Below are 20,529 nucleotides of genomic sequence, written 5' to 3' on the forward strand. Positions count from 1 at the left end.
TTTATGATCAAATAGCGGCCGATGCGCCTGACGAGGTGCTGACCGCCCTGTCTGATCTTCAGCTTCAGTTCGCAAATGGACTGATAGTGGATACCAACGTTCGACGTGCTGTTGAGCGGTTGCTATCTTTTCGTCCCGCTCCCATCCCTCATGCATTGTTCGTTGAGGATATTGAAAAACAACCAGACGAGTCTGGCCAATATCCTATGCGTGAAGTTCCGCCGGTTTGGATACCAGCTGATCCTAATGCTCAGCCCCCGGTATTGGCGCATTTCCAGAAAGTGTGGATACATCTCCCATGGAAACGCTCGGAAGTGCTGCAGGTGAAGCAATCTTTGCCTGATCCACGCAAAAATCCTACAGGGTATTATAAGGAATTATCGCAGCTCGTAGATGCTACGGTAATGAATCTTGCCGATATCGATATGTTGTTCGGCAATGTCGTACCGCAACCGGTATGGGCTAAGATTCGGCAGGAAAATCATCCGGCTGAATTAGGCGGTGATTGGGCTGCCATTGTAGCGGCAGATGCCGGACAAGTGGCTGCTACTAAACCTGACCAGTTGATCACTGCTCTTCCCCAAAGAATAATAACATTAATGAAAACTCTTATGCCAGCTATGAGAGTAAATTGGGACAAATTGTCAGCTTGTAAGCAAAAGAAGGACGAGAGTGTTTCCGACTTCTTTACGAGGTTCGAGGAAGCATTCATTGATCATAGTGGACAGGATATGGGCACCGAGGGTGGTCAAAGATTGTTTGTGGATAAATTTGTTTCAAACTTATTGCCCGATTTGAGCAATAATTCGGAAAGTGCATGGGCCGTTTCTACTTCGGCTCAGATATTGGCTACGGCACAATACTATGAGAATAGGGAGAAAGAAGAGAACGACCGTGTTGATAAAAAGACGAAAGAGCTCAAAACTAAAGTGTTGTTGCAACAAGCGTATCCTCCACGGTCGAACCAGAATAATTCGCAACAAAATAGATCACAGCCACAATCGAATAGATCCCAAAATCGTAATGACTCCTCCTCCCAAAGATCCTCGTTAGGGTACAATCAATGTGCTTATTGTAGACAGGAGGGACACATTAAATTCAATTGCCCTGTTTTGAATGAACGTAACAATGGTAACTCATCTAGAGGAGGTCGCGGTGGTTCGCAGCAGGCATCACGGGGTAGAGGTCGTGGTGCTCAGAACGATCGTTCAGATAACTCATCCAATTCTAATAATTGTTTCGATCAACGTGGATCGTCGCAAGGACGATCTGCGCAGTACAATGTAGACGATTATTACGTCGATCAGGGAACTGACGACAGTAATTACTAGGACAGCCAAAGACAAGGAGAGGGAGTGGTATCAGTTCCGGTTGATCAGAGAGGGCCTTACGTCGCAGTTGCTACATCGGGCGTCGTTGAGCCTTTTCTGTTGGACACTGGTGCAGCGAAAAGTTCTATCATGCATTCGAAACTCCCTGGCGCACCTTTGTCTGGCTTAACAAATGTTTCCGTTGGATTCTCTGGCGCCCCCGTTAGCAATCCAGTTTCGCGCCCTTTGCCCCTTAAAATTGGGCCACGTGAGCTAGAAGCTCCGTTGATTTTGACTACGGGTTGTGGTGAAAATCTTTTGGGCCTGGATTTGCTTAAACGTTTGTACGCAACTTTGTATTGTTCTCCTGCGGGTGTAAAGCTTACGTTAGGAGAGAGGGTTGTCTCTCCTATGTATTTGTCCCTCGATAAGCTTCCACCGGAATTGAGTTCTCTTCCTGCGTCTTTGTGGGCAACGGGTCCAAATGACGTGGGCCTACTTGATATCTCCCCTTATGTTGTTCAGTTGAAATCTAATGTGCGACTGCCACGTATTCCCCAATATCGTATCTCCCTTGATGGTGAGCGAGCACTGTTAGCGATCATCTATGATTTGATCGAGAAAGACGTTATTGAAGAGACTCGGGGAAACGTGTGCAACAGCCCTGTGCTGCCCATTCTTAAACGTACTGATCCCTCAAAACTGCCTGTTTATCGTTTTGTTATCGATTTACGGGAGGTGAATAAAATTGTGGTTCCTCAATTTCCTGTTGTGCCTGACATCACGGCGCTACTGACTCTGATTCCAGCTTCTGCATCGTGGTTTTCGGTGATTGACTTGAAAAATGCGTTTTTCAGCATCCCGATTGCCGAGGAGAGCAGGGACCTTTTCGGTTTCTCTCTCGGTGGACGTAGCTTCCGGTTCAAACGCGCTCCTCAGGGCTACTGTGAAAGTCCATCTATTTACAGCCAAGCCTTGAAGGGTCAACTGGATGCGTTTAGGTTGCCGGTTGGTGCAGCCTTGATCCAATACGTCGACGACTTATTGGTGGCTGCTGATACTCAGGACATTTGCAAGATTGCTACAGTGTCGTTGCTGCAACATCTCTGTGAGTTGATTCATAAGGTGTCCCCTTCTAAACTCCAATATTGTTGTCAAGAAGTAACCTATTTAGGTCACTTATTGTCAAAGGAGGGAAGGAGGTTGACCCCAGGGAGAATTGCAGCAATTGCGCGAATGGCTGTGCCAAAAACCCAAAGAGATGTGCGTGCCTTTCTAGGTATCACGTCGTACTGCAGGCAATGGATTCCTAATTTTTCATTGCTAGCGAAACCATTAGTGGCTCTTACGTGCAAGGATGTTTCAACTCCTTTACCATGGACGGAAGAATGTCAGAAAAGTTTTTCTGAACTGCGTGATTCATTGTGTTCGGCTCCTGTGTTAGGTACTCCTGACTACAGTAAGCCGTTTACGTTATATGTTCACGAGAGGGAAGGTTGTGCTTTGAGTGTTCTAACGCAACCTTTTGGTGGTAAGCAACGTCCATGTGCATATTTTTCCTCGACCTTGGACCCAGTAGCTAGAGCATTGCCGAGTTGTTTACGAGCAACAGCGGCAGCTGCGGTCTCCATCCGACAATCAGCAGGATTGGTCATGGATAATATGCTTACAGTGATGGTTCCGCATGCAGTCGATACTCTTTTGAATCGAACGAAAACTCAGCACTTGACGAGTGCGAGGTTGTCTGGGTACGAGTTGACGCTCTTGGCAAGCCACATTCAGATAAAACGTTGTAATGTTTTGAACCCGGCAACTTTGTTACCACTTAGCACAGAGTCAGATGAAGTAGCAGAACATGATTGCTACTTGAGGACTGAAGAGGAAACAAAAGGTCGAGTGGACCTTAAAAACACTCCATTGGAAGATCCGGATGGTACCTTGTATGTGGATGGGTCATGTTTTAAGTTGCCGAATGGCGATGTGACTACTGCTTATGCTGTTGTAACGTTGAATACTGTTGTTGAGACTGCAAGGTTGAATCAGAATTCTGCCCAAGCTGCGGAGCTGATTGCTCTTACTAGAGCATGTGTGTTAGCAAAAGGGAAACGTGTGAATGTGTTTACCGACAGCCAATACGCGTTTGGCGTCGCTCACAGTTTTGGACGATTGTGGAGAGAGAGAGGTTTCTTGACGTCGCATGGTACGAAGATTCAGCATGGCCAGCTTGTGAATGATCTTTTGGATGCGTTGACGTTGCCTACGCAAGTTGCGATTGTTAAATGTAGTGCGCATCGTAAGGTGACGGATGATGTTGGTCGTGGTAATGCGTTTGCGGATGAGACTGCTAAGGAGACTGCCCGGAACCTTAGCACTCGAATGTATGTGACGAGTTCGGTTAGGTGGCCTACAGAATCGAGTATGTGTGTGGACACTATCGAGAGTGTGAAAACAATTCAGAATGAGGCCACCGAGACTGAAAAGATGAAGTGGAAAGAAAGTACGGGAAAGTTGGATGCGAATGGTTGTTGGATTGATTTGACTGATCAGAAAAGATGGATGTTGCCGGATGCGTATGTGCTGGCCGTTGTGACAATGGCGCATGGGTTAGCACATATTAGCGCGAAAGGTATTTGTAAGTTGCTGGCTCCTGTATGGAAGAATGATGGTATCACGAAATGTGCTGAACGCCTGGTGAAGAATTGTATGGTGTGTATAATGTACAATCCTGGCAAAGGAACCCCAACTCCTCCTGGCAGTTTTGCTCCCCCTTCATGTCCTTTTGAGGTGATTCAATTGGACTTCATCCATATGGAGCGATGCAATAACCTGAAATACGTTTTAGTTGTGGTTTGCGCATTCTCCCGATGGATCGAGGCCTATCCCCTCAAAGACAATACTGCTTTGTCTACTGCGAAAATCCTACTGAAGGAATACTTTCCTCGGTATGGAATGCCTAGAGTCGTGTGGTCAGATAACGGAAGTGAGTTTGTTGGAAGTGTGATGAAGAGTGTGTGTAAGGGCCTTGGAATTAATCAGAAATTCCACAGCGCCAATCATCCCCAGTCAGCTGGATTGGTTGAAGGGTACAACGGCACCCTTAAACTAAAGTTAGCGAAGATTCAGGCTACGACTGGTCTTTCGTGGCCTGACGCTTTACCTTTAGCATTACTGTCAACTAGGGCGACTGTACACTCCCGAGTAGGGCTTAGTCCCTATGAAATAGTGTTCGGCCGTCCTGCGAATGTGTGGGGGGTTCCTAGGCCAGGAATGTTTTCTGATCTTGAGTACCCAATGTTGATCGATTATCTACATGACTTGACTGCTAAACTGAGGTTAATTCACCAACAGGTTTACGACGCATTGCCGACGCAGACGGAGGGTCCAGGCCACCAGCTCCAGCCCGGAGACTGGGTGGTGACGAGAAACTTTTCACGCAAGAATAACCTGGACCCGAGGTTTACCGGACCCTATCAAGTGCTCCTGGCCACGAGGACTGCCGTTCGTCTCGAGGGACGTAAGAATTGGGTGCATGCCACCCACACCAAAAGAGTCCCCATCCCTTTGCCGGCAGACCCGTGGGTAAGGAGAGGCATTGCATCATCTGAAACAGAAACATTGCCGGCGTTTGTGCCTTTTAGCGACGCACAGCTTGTTGGAGAATCCTCAGCGCAGCAGAAAGACACTGTTGAACAATTAGCATCAAAAGACTCAAGACCAGAACACTCAACTGATCAGCAGGACGCTGTCTCTTCAACGGATCCTTTGTTTGACGAGCAGACACGTCCTGGGAAAACCCGATACTTTTTGCGATCTTGCACTAAGGACAAATAAAAGATCCTGTTTTGCTGTATTGACGATTGCATTACCCCGTTTTCCGTGATCAGTTTTGAACTTTCGTATTACTGTAATTATTTTTGTACATATATATTGAGCTTCATTCCTTGTACTTTTTTTGCTTCCACAGCTGAGAGACTTTGTTTTTGCATACATACATATTGTGCATTGAAGGCCGTAGGGCCGCGCGCGTACTTCCTTCTGAATAGTAGGTCTTGACGCTAGGTTAAAGGCCGTCGGTTCCTGGGAACTCCTAGGGATTGACTATTGCTACACAGAACGAAGTGCGTCAAGAAACGTTGCGGACGGTCGTAGGGAATGGCATTCTCGAAGCTGAATGATTTGGAGGGAGCTCAGGTTCATCGATTCAAGCTGCAGCAACTCAGTCGCACCAAATGTTTTATATTCCAACTGTTTGTATTGTTTTTGACTGCTTCTGCATTATTGGCGGGTGGGGTGTATTACACGATGTCTTACTTCTTACCTGCTACACCTACTCCTACTCCTGACCCTAATCTTACCTCTACTGTTTCTCCTCATTCCTTTCATATGTTACCCGAACACGAGCAGGCTAGACGTGTAGAATTCCGCAACAATTCCTTTATTCAGCTCCTTCATCAGCATCAGTTAGTGGTTAATACTACTAATTGTTGGGTGTGTGGGTTGATGCCACATACTACGGATAAGGGAATTCCATATCTGGTGTTACCGTATAGTTCCCAAGGGTCAGCTCGAGCATTTCAAACAATGTTTCGAAGCGCACTGGGTTTCCATCCCATTCGAGAACCACGTTCCCCCTACTCTGGTCCTACCTCGTATCAAAAACCTTTGTCGATAGCAATAGAGGATTTAGATAGTGACATCTATGATCCTTCGCTTATTCCTGAAGAAGAGATACAGGCCTACAGGGTCCTAAATAGAGGTGAATATAGTGCGTTCACTAGTGAAAAGCAGCTTTAAAGCTCGCCTCCGATATGGGTCTTACCCCACACTGGTAATTTTTGTCTCATGGGTCGTGGCCGAAGATCGCAAGCCCGACTTGGAGCAAGTGCTTGCACTGAAAATTACATTCTGCCGATGTTCTCGTCCCCTGTGTTTCTGGCTGCCAAGGGTACATACTTTAGCTGCTATGATCGTGCATACACATGGTTGCCCGCTGACTTCATGGGCTCATGTTTCATTGCAAATCTGTTGCCTCCGACGTTTACCGTAGATGCCGATTATCATAAGACTAGAGTTGTACGAGGCGTAATTAGCGAAGAGGATACTGCCGGTCAAGAGGCAGGAGACTTTTTCAAGGGTTTCCTCCCGTTTTGGGGACCTATGGTTAATAGTAGGAACCTGAGACAGTTGACTCGAGTGGTAGAATCGACAGCTAATATTACTGCCAGTGCCCTTGGTAATATCACCACAGAACTTCAGGCGGAGAGACTTATGACGTTACAAAATCGTATGGTTTTAGATGTCATCTTAGCAGATCGAGGTGGGGTATGTAAGGTGATCCATTCGAGCTGCTGCATTTTCATTCCAGATAATGCTCCCACTGTCTATCAAGCCATCTCGAGGTTGCATAAGATCTCCGAATCCATACACGTGGATGTAGGGGATTGGACGCTACTTGGATGGTTTTGGGGCCTGATGTCGACTTGGGGTTGGAAGATTCTGATGATCATCGGAGTCGTTGTGGTGTTCCTGTTCACGTGTTGCCTTTGTGTGCAGTGTGGTCCTGCCTTATGTGGCGTTTGTGCTACAACGTGTATAAGACAACCACCTGTTACCAAGGGGACTCGGTTGGACAGAGCTATGCTACAGCAACATCTCGATGGTTTGATGAATATCGAATATGATTCCGACTAGTGCTTGCCTACATGAGGGCAAAAGGAGCGTCTGAGGTTCCGTGACAATTGTAAGTGATGTTTTCGACTCGCACGAATATAGTCGAGTCTGGTATCTATGAACCGTAAATGACGAGTTTAGTAAGTGTGCGCAGTTTCGCTGTGCTAACTTAAACCGTTCGTTTGTTATGTGGGTTTTTCATCTGTACCCACGGGTTCCATCTTAGATACGGCATCCATTTTGTCTCTTGCCCTCAAGTAGCCAGCGAACGGACGTTGTCCGCTTCGCGACCCTGGGACTCCCAAGATATTTGCGGAAGACACATGTTCTTTGTGAGTGTCTTTATGACGAGGGGGATGCTACTGTAAGGCAGATGGCGCCGCTCGAGGCTCATCTTGCCGCACGGACTTATTGTCTCAGCCGTGCATCTCATTAGGCACGTCTCTTTGATGCCTGTATCTCGTGTTTCCCGATACCTCCCCTTTTACACCCTTTTCGATCTCCCCACTGTCTCCGTCTTCCTCTACACCTGTCCTTGTTCCTATTTCGATCTGTTTTACTGCTGATTGGAATTCGTTAATGGTGGGAAGATGGGTTTTTACAGTTGGGAACCGCCAAATGTTTCCGCACTTATGTTCCGGACCTCATGTGTTTCAAAGTGACCAAAGCGACCCCTCTGGGGGATAATGATGGGAACCGGGTTGTAAACTTTTGTGTGCCATGTTATCCTATGGGTAAAAACTGTATAAAAGGAGCGATCCACAGAACCAATTTGAAGCAGTCTCCCCAAGTTGCACGTTGTGTACTTGTCGTGACTTCTGTGTTCCCTGCAGCAAATAAACCTTGAATCTTTGACGCCTAAGGAAGTGTCCCGTGTCTCTGTGATTCGTACGCCGGAGCAGGTTACCCACGAAGGTTTCAGGTGTTGTGCCCTGGCACCGCTGGGTCTTAAAGAACCCAGTCCTTCAGGATAGACACGACCCCCTAGGGGCCCTGAGAACACTCCCCCCCCGGGATGGGGATCCATAGAGCCGTCGGGTTACAAACCCTGCGGTAATCATGGCCATGACTGAGGGAGGATAGTCACCTCCCTGTTAGCGTATGCACCGCTATCTGTTATGTGCTATTTGTACACTATTGTTGGGCACAGCAGGGTCAAATGCTGCACCGAGTTTAGTTAAGATTTTGGGAATGGGGACTCCTGGTCGGGATTGGTCTACATATTCCGCACATGCGGGGCTTCCTACCACCTACACAGACATGCCCAGGAAAGCTAACACCACATAGGTGTACACCTTCGTCATGTGGAATGTATGTGGGCTGGGGGCAATCCAGAAGAGACACCGTATTTATGCATACCTCCTCAGACGTAAGACACAGGTAGCATTCCTCCAAGAATCTCATCTAACTGATTCCGAAGCGCAATAAATGCGAAAAAATTGAGGGGTCACATTTACTCTACCAATTACTCCGCCTTCGCTAGGGGGGGCGACCATTTGGATACGCCATGGGTCCCATTCCTTGAGCTGGACAGAAGGGTCGACGACCAAGGCAGGTACATCTTGGTGAAAGGCACACTGGATGGCTCCGTGGTTGTCCTGGGCAGCATCTATGCCCCTAACTTTGACCAGGACCAGTTTCTACGTAGATTGGGTGCAGTACTGAAAGACTTGGATGGCATACCCTGGATATTGGGGGGGAAATTGGAATGCGGTTATGAATATGGGCTTAGATAGATAACACCCACCCCTACATGGCACAAACACCAGTAAACTGGCTGATTTCTTCACTGTGGGGACGGAAGGATGGAGACTCTCTGACGCATGGCGACACCTTCACCCGACCCATAAGGAATATTCCTTCTAATCCTCCGTACACAGACTAAACACCAGAATTGACAGGTTCCTTTGTTCCTGATCCATCATAGATAGGATTCACCAATCCAGTTATCTAGCAACAACATTCTCCGACCACAACCCCCTAGAGCTCACGATTGGCTGGGGTCCAGTGCCCACCCCTGTTCCTACCTTTAAACTGAACCAACAGCCACTGGAGGATGGCCCGCTCCGCAAAACCCTCTCCAACAGTATCACTAATTATCTGACCGAAAATTGGAACACAGCCTCCTCCAATCTGATTGACTGGGATGCCCAGAAAGTGGTAGTAAGAGGAGCATCGATTGGTCAAGTGGTTGGGGCCAGACAGGAAACGCACCCACGACTACAAAATATAGAACAACGCTTAAACACACTAGAGCGGGAAGCGATAGCCTACCCAGACAAATGGAGAGCATTACAGGATGCCCACATTGACCATGCAGAAACATTGGAAACATTGCGGACTATAGACCATAGTGCATTCCTCCAATGAAAACACACTGTCGTTGATAGATCGGGTGCACTGCTGGCCCGCATAGTTAGCGATAGGCCAGACCCGCCAGTCATAACCAGAATCCGTACCTGTGTAGGTCATATAGTTCATACACAAAATAAAATCAACACAGCTTTTTATGAACATCTGGCAATGCTAAATGAGCCCCCAGCTCCGGTGGAAGGCTATTCCATAACAGAGTTTTTGCAGGACCTAACTTTTCCAGTGGTCCCTGATGCAGTGAAAAAGGACATTGATGGCCCTATCACTCAAAATAAAATCTGTGTGGATATTAGGGGTTGAATCGCAACAAAACCCCTGGGATCGATGGACTCCCTGTTGAGTTTTACCATAATTACGCGGAGACCTTGGTACCCACCCTAGAATCTGTCTATAAGGTATCCTTTGAGGCGGGTCATCTGCCGGAGTCCACTATGCAGGCCTTAGTTACTTCGATACCCAAGCCAGGCCGAGATACCTTAGAGCTATCTAATTACAGGCCCCTCTCCTTACTGTCAACTGAATACAAAATTTTAAGTAAGGCCCTCGCTAAACGTATACAACCACACCTTAATATGCTAATCCATGAGGATCAATGCGGGTTTTTACCGAATCGCAGTACTTCCCTGAATACTAGACAATTACATTCTGTAATGCAGGCCACCCCTCGAGGATACCAAGCGGAAGGGTGCATAGCGCTGGACCTTAAGCAGGCCTTTGACTCCCTCTCTTGGGATTTTATGTTCATGACACTGCAACGATTTGGGTTCCCAGACACGTTTCTTAAATGGGTCAGTTTATTATATACCTCTCCCATGGCTAGGGCATGCACTGGCCGTTACATCTCGGGCCCATACAATATCCATAGGGTCACAAGGCAGGGATGCCCGATATCCCCCTTGTTATTTGTACTTGCACTGGAGCCATTAGCGTTAGCCCTCAGAAGATCAGCGGCTCAGCTCGGCATTCCCATCGCTGAGACACACCACCTAATATCCATCTATGCAGATGACATACTGTTGTATTTACGGGACCTGACAGCGGACAATGCCCCTCTCCCCGACATCTTTGCCACTTTTGAACAGTTGTCGGGACTGGCCATAAACCCGGAGAAATCGATTACTTATTTTTTTCCGGGATTCACAACGTCCACCTCACATACAGTTTGACAATTATACAGTACCAGTAACCCCCACCACCTTCAAATATCTAGGCATCCAAGTCTATTGGACACCGACAGACCAGATTGAGGGTAATATAGTCTGGGCCATAATGGTCCTCCGCGCTAGTGTGGCCTTCTGGTCCTCATTGCCACTTTCGGTGATGGGCAGAGTTGCCGTCTCAAAAATGGTGAGGCTGCCCGCCTATTATATTATTTTGTAAATATACCTGTGGTTCTCCCACAGTCTATTTTCAACACGCTAAATGCTATGTTGACTACACTCATTTGGGGGGCTGGTTGACGACAGATAAGTCTCCGAAAACTCCAACTGGAGCTATGCAGTGGCTGCTTGGGAGTCCCTGATTTTCAAAGCTACTACTACGCCAGCCAGCTCCAATGGCTGTCATACTGGACGGCAGGGAGAAACCTACAGGAGATTGGGTTCACACCACAGGGGATAGATCGAGGCAAATTACATTCCTTACTATTACCAAGAGCCAAGATTCCTCCAGACTGCCCATCCCTATTGAGAACCGCCCTACAGTGCTGGAAGAGAGCCCTATTGTACACCACCACAGCGATCCCCTACTCCACAAACATCCCCCTTGTCGGGATTCCCACACAACAGGGTAGACTATCAAAGGCAAGAATACGGGACTGGACAGATGTGGGGTGGAGGACGTGGGCGCATTCTTTGTCGGCAGCGCCATACAAGATCATGACCACTTTGTACAGGCCACAGGAGCACCGGCACGCTCATTCTTACTGCATGCCACTGTGACACACTATATAAGGACTACCTTGGCCCCACAGAGGGAGGAACCCTCGCAACACAACCTGGTGCATCTTCTGTATTGTATGAGAACTGGGGGTCACCTGGTGCGGTGGTTATATACAGGGGTTAGGGCACATGCTGCTATTGCACTCACCTCTCTCAGAGCACCATGGTCCGAAGAATCTTCCGTGGAAATTACTAACAAGGCATGGACATATATGTTAGAACACCCTAAAAAGGTATTGCGCAACGCGAAATTAAAATGTATCCAGTCAATGGTCCTGCATAGATCATACCTCACGCCCAAGCGGATCCATCGCATGTTTCCGAATTCCTCCCACTGCTGTCCCCGCTGTAGAGAAGATGAGGCAGGGTTTATTCACATGCTATGGTCCTGCCCTTGCCCCAGAGATTATTGGAGACAAATCTGCACTTCACTGAACACAGTTACACAACTCCCAGTACCGGATGAAGCTCTAAATTGTCTCATAGGTCACCGGAGACGTTCAAAGATACAAAAGGTGCGATTAAAGTTCCTGGATCTAGCATTTATCCTAGAGGTGAGAGCCCTCACTATGAAGTGGAAGTCCCCAAGATGCCCGGCAGTGTCCATCTGGCAGGCGGACATGCTTCAGTGGGGCGGAGGGGGCAGCCCTGCGCATAGAGGAGGAGAGAGGGCTGAGGAAACAACCCATTTCACTAGAGTGGGAGGCTATGCTGATTGAACTTGAAACACTTGATTTGTCGTCCCCATAAACCACATTACCCCCATAGTACACTAAGGTGCCATATAGCTGTGGACCCCTAGGTTCTGAGACAGGACTAACACTTTACAGACCTAGACCATATCAGACCTTGGAGTAATATGTCTGTAGTGAGTTACTCTAATTTTTACAAACTACTAGAGAACCCCCGACCGGGGTCAAGGGGGGAGGGGCGGGTGGAGGGAGGGAACAGGAAAGGTTAGGTTCAGTTCTGTTACCTGTATTTACCTACAGCTTTATTTTGATGTGGCTCACGTTGGTAATATGTTGCTTTATTGACACTAAAGCTAATAGAGTCCGGGTCCCAGGACTAGTTTATTATACAGAATATATTACACAAAACTTGTATATGCCAACTGTATAGTAATATATGGAAAGAAAAGAGAGAACACTGTCTCTGCTGTATACTATGTATGCTATATGATATGACGTAGTCATCAATAAAGTGTGTTTAAAAAAAAACAAAAAATCAGGGCCTTTGGTGGTCATATCACTGAAAATACAAGATTTGAAAAAAATATTATTGTTTATGGGTGCTCGTGGAAGACAGTTTCTATGGACTGGAATCTAGATAATGCTAAAGTGATTCAGGTATTTTACTGACCCCTGCTGGTCGTTTTCTATCAAGAAAGTTAAATAGAGGCAATTGGCAGAACATTTTAAAAAAGGAAGTGCCTCAGCAGAAAGCAATTCTGGTATTTTACTGACCTCTACTGGGCAATTTCCATCAAGACAGTTAAATAGAGGCAGTTGAACAAAAAAAAAGTCCCTAAGGGGAAGCAGATAAGTCCTAGGGCTGATCTCCAGAGCCCACAAAGTACAAAAATACCAGCATTTGTAAAGCACAGCTACCTCCGGAGAGGTGTCCCGGCGCTTAGGGCCATCAAGAACATTACGCAAGCTATTGCCCAGAGTCACAAGGTGCTGGGCTAACCTGCCGCCAGCACCAGGGACTCGGTGGCACCCTGGCCGCTGAGGCACACCCCTTCCACTTATAAGTACATACACATATAAGTATATACTAAAGTATAAATATATATTAAAGTATATACAAGAGTTCTCGAATGCTTGACCTAAAAATTATTGTATATACTAAAGTATATATAAGAGGTCTTGAATGCTCGACCTAAAAAATGATTTTTTGATGTTTGCATTCCAGGCAACACACAATGCAAAATCTTCAAAAGTGTCTCTGGTGCATTTGGCTGCTTACAATCACTAAATGTTATACTAACAAGTCTGGACTGGCTGCTTCTAAATTCTCTGCCTATTGTGAGAGTTGCATTAGAGCTCTTGGGAGTCCAAAAATAAAAATATAGGGCAAAGTGCCCCATAACCATTAACGAATACATAGAACCCAACTGTCCAGATCCATATATGTGATATTACGCTGCGTGAACCTGCGCCTGCACTGCAGCAGCAGTCTTCACTATGAACGCAGGAAGCATCTCTTAGAGGGACAGAGAAATATAACTGCGACCCATGACAGACCTTTGAGAAACTGGCTAATTAGTTTATTTGTTCGCCCAAAATGATCACAATATTCAACAAACCTCTGACAACTTTGCATTCTGTGTCGTTTTGTGGTAAGGTAGACCTTGTGTGCAGCCTATCAATGAACGGGGTTTACAAAAGCGGCTTTGTGTCTCCTAGTAAGGAAGAAAATAAATTATTAATCCGCAGCACGTTTTTCCGTGGAAAGGAGTTCCCTCTCCTGTTATAAAGGCCTTTAGAGGCCTTTTCTCGTGCCATTCCAGCTTTTTGCAGCCAAAGAAAAAAATATTGACGAACGGGGCCCATGCGTGTGACAAGAACAACATCACTGACCAGTGACGACGTAAATTCATTGTGACATCTCACGTGCTCCAGACTGTAAAAATTTCACGTGGAAATTGCTTTTTCCTATTTTAGAGAATCGAAGATAGCGTGGAGTCCAGAAGGGAATCCCAGGGCCAAAGAAAGTGAGAATTCGTGAGTACAAATGTACTTTAATAACTGTGGGACTAGGCATTGAGGCTCTATGAACTAATGCATCCCCTGCAGGCATCCCTGAACTCTCAGCCTCCCTTTGATTCTTCCGAGAGCTGTTCTGTAACAATAACCACCTCTGTTGTCTGCCAATAGCGCCTGGAGGCTTTGTTTAGGGGAACGTAAGCTCTAGAATACCCCTGCAATGTTAGTAGTGTGTCAACATTCTTCTAAATTCCACGATGGGTGTAAGGCGGCTTTTAAACTCGCATGTCATTTAAAGAGAATGTAACAAACTTATTTCTGCTGTTTATTTCCTAGGTTGTCAAATATATTTAGAGAAAAAACCTTGCCTGCTTGGCTGAAGTTCACAATTGTTGCATTAACATGAAGTGGGGCCGGATTTATACATGCTCCCTGTTTACCATATTGCCCTTTGTGTGCTCTTCATCCATACTCACCTCTGGTAAGAATAAATATTGTATTTTCGCATTAATGAAGAGAAATATTATCGTATAATTAAGTGCATGTCTGTATTCTCGTTTTTATCACTACCTTATGAGGGTTAAATATAGACCTGTGGTGTTTCCATGGGTACATTAAGAATGAGCCTAATTTTTGCAAACCACGATAATTTCATGAACTGCTCACCCACCCACATCTTTCCTACCAGTTTTGTCTAGGCCGAAGAAGTTTCCTCTGCTAACTAACTATTGTGCTGCTTGCCAGTTAGGTTCTTGAATACACATGAACACTAGTTAAGCATGCTGCTCTTCTGTTTACTTCATGTTAAGTAATGATCTACGTGGGGATGGATAACAGCACTGAATAGAAATACCTTTCTGGAGACTTTCTAGAATGAACACCTAAAGTAACATTGCAGTTAAGGTACACAAATATTTTTCTACGGGTCTATGGGCTATATGTAGAAGCATTTTTCCGGTCCCATTTGTGACCGGAAAAATGCTTTATGGAATGTACAAAGCCCAAATTGTGATTTGTATTTTCCCTTCCAAATGCCGAATAGCATTGGTATGTAGGAATGCTTTGTGACCGAATTGCGCTTGCAAAACAACAGCCTCAATTTACCATCAACTCAAAGTTGGTGGTAATGAATTTGCCTTTGTGAATGTTGGGAAATCTTTTTTTAGAGCAGGCAGTGGTCGTGCGGACAAAACGCTTCATTTTGTATTATTGAAACCCATCCGTTAAGGAAAATGGGTTGCATTTCAATAAACAAACGCCATTAGCCTCAGCAGGTCACCATCCCTGTGATGAAGGCGATTACTAATGGGTTGCAAACTGCAACCTACCTCAATAATATTTATAAAGTAGGCCAATTTGCAACTCACTAGGAATTGCAAGTTTGAAACAAACAGTTTCATAAATTAACAATGGTGATTTCCAAATGGCGATTGCTATTCCTATTCTTTGTAAATCCGGCCGTATGGGCCAGATGTACATAGTTTTCCGTTTGCAATTTCCTAATAACAATTTTTTTCGATTCATTATTAGGACATCACAAACAACTATGTACAGCAGTGTGTTTTATGCTGTTTGCGATTCCCAATGGGTCGCAAGGAACCTTCCTCATTAAAATTCATGAGGCAGGTTGCAATTTACGACCTACTCGGAATGGTTAGCACTCACAGCGATGGTGGCCTGCTGGGGTCAAGAGACTACCAATTTTGTCACTGCTTTTTAACTAAAGCAATTTTTTATTTTGAAATGCAGCCCATTTTCCTTAAAGGAAAACGGGATGCATTTAAAAAAGAAAAATGAAAAGTTTCCTTTTAATTTGTTAAGAGTAGGCAGTGGTCCCTTGGTGACCCTATCCCATTTGCGAATGGGTTAACACCTCCTTCAGAGAGTTGGTATAAAATGAATGTTTTGCAACCACATGCCAGATACAAAACATTCATGCATGTACCTGTGACTTGCTATTAGGGACTCGCAAACATAATTTGTTATTTGGTAATAGCTTACAGAATCGCAAATAGTGGGAGCTGAAAAACAGCTTTGTACATCTGGCCCTATATGTCTTGCTCCTTTCTTAGATGTGAATTACTTCTGAAAGTCCAGGCCTAATTTTCAAAACATTTTCTGTTAGTAGTTATATCCTACTCCAGACTTAAATTTAGCTGGCACACAATGTTGTCATAACTAAAACATGCCTACTCATTTTGTGATTCACCAAGTTAGTAAGCATGTAGTAAACCATGGAACACATAAGCAAGCCAAACCTATACCTGGTGTAAGACACCATTACTCACAGAAAATGCTTTATGAATTTGGCGTAGACACTCAGATGTAATTTACAACAAAGAAAGTCTCTTTATACCGTTTTGTTATGTTTTTCATAAAATAACTTACAGGCAACACAGCGGTCATCAGTAAGCTTTAACTAAGGACTATGTCCATCGATCCAGTGTTATCTCTTAGAAATTAAAACCAGGAGTTCCAAAACATCCGCTACTGCCCCAAAACCCCAGAAAATAAGTGTTCCTCCTTTTTTGGTTCACTGGGTAAAGATACCTTGCATGTAATGGAGACTATGTACTGTTGCATCTTTCACAAAGTATAATCAAGCTGTGCCCACAGTGCTGTCTCCTCTTCATTCTTCCCCTGTTACCTATTAAGAGAATATGCATAGAGTCTTAGGCCTAGGTCGGAGCCATGTGGTGTTAGTAGTTCAGTTGATCAGTAGTGCAATAGAGGTCCTTAGACTGATCTGTGTTAGCTTTGTTTAGTGCCCAAGTAGGCGTCTCCATGGCCAAAGTATTCAGAAAAATGTGGTGCCATTGAATTTCAAAAGGTTGGCTTTTGTATTTTCAATTCAAGGTTTGTGTTTAAATCACCCAACATACCACCGCCTCTCCAACATAATGGGGCACTCCCAGGATGGAATTAGTGACGTTCAGTTGGGTACAGGTACCAGTCAAACATTACTTTTTAGCGTACTTCCCTTCCTTGGATACTCGTGTTATTCTGGGCTTTGGGCCAGTTGTACAACACATTTTACCAATTGCAAATGGCCCATTGGGACTGTTTTCGACTGGTAAAATGCATTTTTCTATGTACAAATTCTATTTTGAGTGGCGGAATCCTAGTATCAACTTGCAAAATAGTGTTTGCAAGTCGCTTTTTGGAAGTGGTGTGCCAAGGGTGTCCCTTCCTAATAGCGATTAGCGAGAGGCTGTACGATTATTTTGCGACTGGAATGTGGTTGCAAATTAATCACAATTTACCACCTACTTCACTTAGGTGGTAAGTCAGTCGCAAACCGGTAGGGGTTCCCTGAGGACCCCTCCCCCTTAGCAAATAGTTATAGGTTCATCCCAGTTTGAGCATAAGGGAATGCCAGCTTCTCCCATATAGCCTCTCTTTACCAGATAATTTAATAAGGGAGTCAGTCTACAGGCCAGGCTATGTGCAAAGGTCTTATTGAAGTAACCCATGAGGCCATCAGGAACAGCAACCTTATTAGCCTGTAGAGATGTTGGGTGGAGCATTCTCATCAAGATAATTCTCTTGGAAGCCATTGAGGGAGGTATAGGGTATGGAATAAAAGTCACAGAACACTTCAAATTTAGCAATTTATTTTGCTAGCGAATGACCATCGGAGAAAAATATCTCTGGCACATACACATTTTCAGTCTGTCTGAGTATACATCCTGTGCTGTTTACCTGTTGATAGGTTTTCTTCCTGAGCCAGAGAAGTGTCACCTCAGCTTTATTGGTAGTGGGAGTATTCAGTGTGGCTCATATGGCCATGATTTTATTAAGAAGTGTCATGGAGGACTTCTTCTTGTGCTCACACTTTCTTGTCTACAGATCCCCCTAAAGCTTAATTTCCCTGACCTTTAGCATTCTTAAGGGATGCTACAGCACCTGCACACTAAAGGCACTGCAGAGAGAGTCAATAAAAATGTCACCGATGTATGGTCTGAGAGTGTGCCTAATTGAAATAAAGAAAAGATGGGGGGTGCACAGCACAATTAATCGGCGTATAGAACAAAAGTTTATGCAGTTCAGGGTGCTCTCGAGGGTGGTGTTGTCCGTCCAAACACCAAAAATTATGAGATAGGTCGTGTATACAGAAACTGCCAATACATCCCCTGATGAGGCACTCCGGGGGTGATCAATAATATGATTCACAACTCAGGAAAAGATTTAGTTCATTTATTTTTGGTGCGTTTATCCAATATCGTTAAACTGATATTAGTAGCATATCAGAAACAGCATACATCAATGGAGGTTAACATATGAACATTTTCTCCAATGCAGACATGCCCTTGGTCACGGAGCGCTGTGGAGGAAGGCAAAAAGGAAACGGGTAAGGGAAGGTTCAGGGTAGTGGGTTTAGGGCTCAGGATTTACTCGTGCTTAGCGTGAATGGGGTGTGGATATGAACTATGTACGAGCGAACTAAGTGGCGCTCGATTATTACACGTGAAGGAATGGGGAGTGTCAGCGATTATTACCGCGTGAAGTTAACGGCGCAATACCGGCAGGCAGCGTGTACTTTAAATGACTCTAACATAGCAGAGGACTTACTTCATGGTAACGCGTAGCGGGGACCGCTATCCATACGGCTGAAAAGTCGCTGTCTGATGTGTTCGTGAATGGCGGTGCTTAATACAATGCATTAGAGAGCGTCGAGGGACTCATGCATTAAACGAAGGACTACGGACACGGCGAGCTGTTGGGGAAGGAGGTGCGGCCATATTGGAATGGGGTAAACGCGAAGAAGGGCTCATACTGAGTGGTGGGGTATGCAGGAGGGGGGTGGGTGGATTGAGGAGCAAAGTATACAGTTAAACACTACATCCAAACAATACATCATCAATATGTTAAAGGTGACAACTAAATTCAATGCGGTCATTCAGACCATGAGGCTTCAAGGTCTGTAATCGATAGATCCATTCAAGTTCTCTTTTTAACAGTAGTTTATGGTTGTCAATCCCTTCTCGTTTGGGGAGAATTTCCAGTACTATGAATTTCAATTGTGCGATGGTATGGCGTGAATCGGCAAAGTGCATGGCGACATTTGATTTCTCTAGTTTCAACCTGATGTTGGACTTATGTTCATTTAAACGTGTTTTAATTTTTCGTTCTGTTTTGCCAACATATAATTTCCCACAGGGGCATTTTAGAGCGTAAATCAAGTTCGTAGAGTCACATGTGGCGTCAAATTGGAGTTTGATATGGGGGTGTTGAATACTGTTGCCTTTGATGACACTGTTGCAATGATTACAGTTTAGGCAAGGTTGGGTTCCGTGATGATGTGTGATAGTCTCAGTGGGTTTAGAAAGAATCTCTTTGATATTCCTGCTTCTGGTGTGGGCAAATATCGGTGGTTTTTCAAAAATGCCCCGGAAATCAGGTTCCATCTGTAGTATAGGCCAGTGCTTAAATATGATTTTTTTGTATAAGGAGCTGGCTGTGGAAAACTTAGAGACTAGTACCATGCGTTGTTCTGTCTCCTTATTGGTTTTTAGTAGGCTGTCTTTCCTAGAAATTTTAGCCACTCTGGTCTGTGCTTCACAAAGGATGTTCTCAGGGTACCCTCGGTTGCGGAACCGGTTATGCATTTCTTTGATGCGTGTTTCAAATGTAGTTTCATCAGATACAATGCGTTTGACGCGCAACATTTGAGAAAATGGCAGGTGTTTCTTCAGGGAGCCTTGATGGAAACTAGAAAAATGTAGGGAATTGTTACGGTCCGTGCTTTTCCTGTGGAGGTCTGTAACCAAACCTTGGGGAGTGATTTTGATGTGGACGTCCAAAAAGGAAATATCCGTGTCGCTAATTTGCCATGTTAGGTTGATTCGTGGATCCTTAGTATTGACTTCAGTGAGTAGCTTGTTAAGTGAGTCTTTGGTGTCGGACCACATTATGAACAGGTCATCAATGTACCGGACGTACATTTTGGAATTGTTTTGGAACCAAGCAGGCACCATTGAAGAAAGGACTAAAAACTACCTAATACTTGAGCATCCCAAAAGTCCGACCATCCACATGTGTCCTAAGATACATAAAAATCTCACGGACCCTCCATTCAGACCCATTGTGTCCACAAAAGGATCGATACACGAAACCACCAGCAAATTTATCGATAAATATCTCCAGCCTTTTGTCACCAAATCAGCTAGCTACATTAAGGACACCACTGATTTCTTAGTGAAACTATCAGAAATCCAATTTCAAGGCAGTGAACCTCTTGTTCTTTGTACTGCTGACGTCAGCTCCCTGTACACCTCGATACCGATACCCCACCAAGGAGGAATTGAAGCCATTGAACATGTTCTACTTAACAGTGATATCGATACTGCTATGTAAACCTTCCTAATGGAACTCATGATTTTCATCCTTTATCACAGTTATTTCAAACTAGACGACCATTGGTTCCTACAGCTATCCGGAATGGCGATGGGAAACTGCGCTGCCCCCACGTATGCAAATGTGTACATGGAGAATTTTGAAAACCACCACATTTACACCAATCCC

At 45.1% G+C, this 20,529-nt stretch overlaps 1 protein-coding gene across 8 annotated transcripts in view; it reads left to right on the forward strand.

Moving 5' to 3' along the window:
• IL13RA2 (interleukin 13 receptor subunit alpha 2) overlaps window positions 1–20,529 on the forward strand; it is an 870,985-nt gene that overhangs the window by 145,205 nt on the left and 705,251 nt on the right. For 4 of the 8 annotated variants that reach the window (XM_086918735.1, XM_086918737.1, XM_086918739.1 and 1 more), the window contains exon 2: window positions 14,341–14,485. In XM_086918735.1, the coding sequence (XP_086774861.1) occupies window positions 14,407–14,485 (79 nt within the window). In that variant the 5' untranslated portion in view covers window positions 14,341–14,406. Of the gene's footprint in view, window positions 1–13,796; window positions 14,023–14,340; window positions 14,486–20,529 lie in introns of those variants that run through there. The other 4 variants (XM_086918736.1, XM_086918740.1, XM_086918734.1 and 1 more) reach the window with 2 other exon arrangements.

Source organism: Lissotriton vulgaris, chromosome 4_1 (genome assembly GCF_964263255.1).
Source record: "Lissotriton vulgaris chromosome 4_1, aLisVul1.2, whole genome shotgun sequence".
Taxonomy (NCBI): Eukaryota; Metazoa; Chordata; class Amphibia; order Caudata; family Salamandridae; genus Lissotriton; species Lissotriton vulgaris.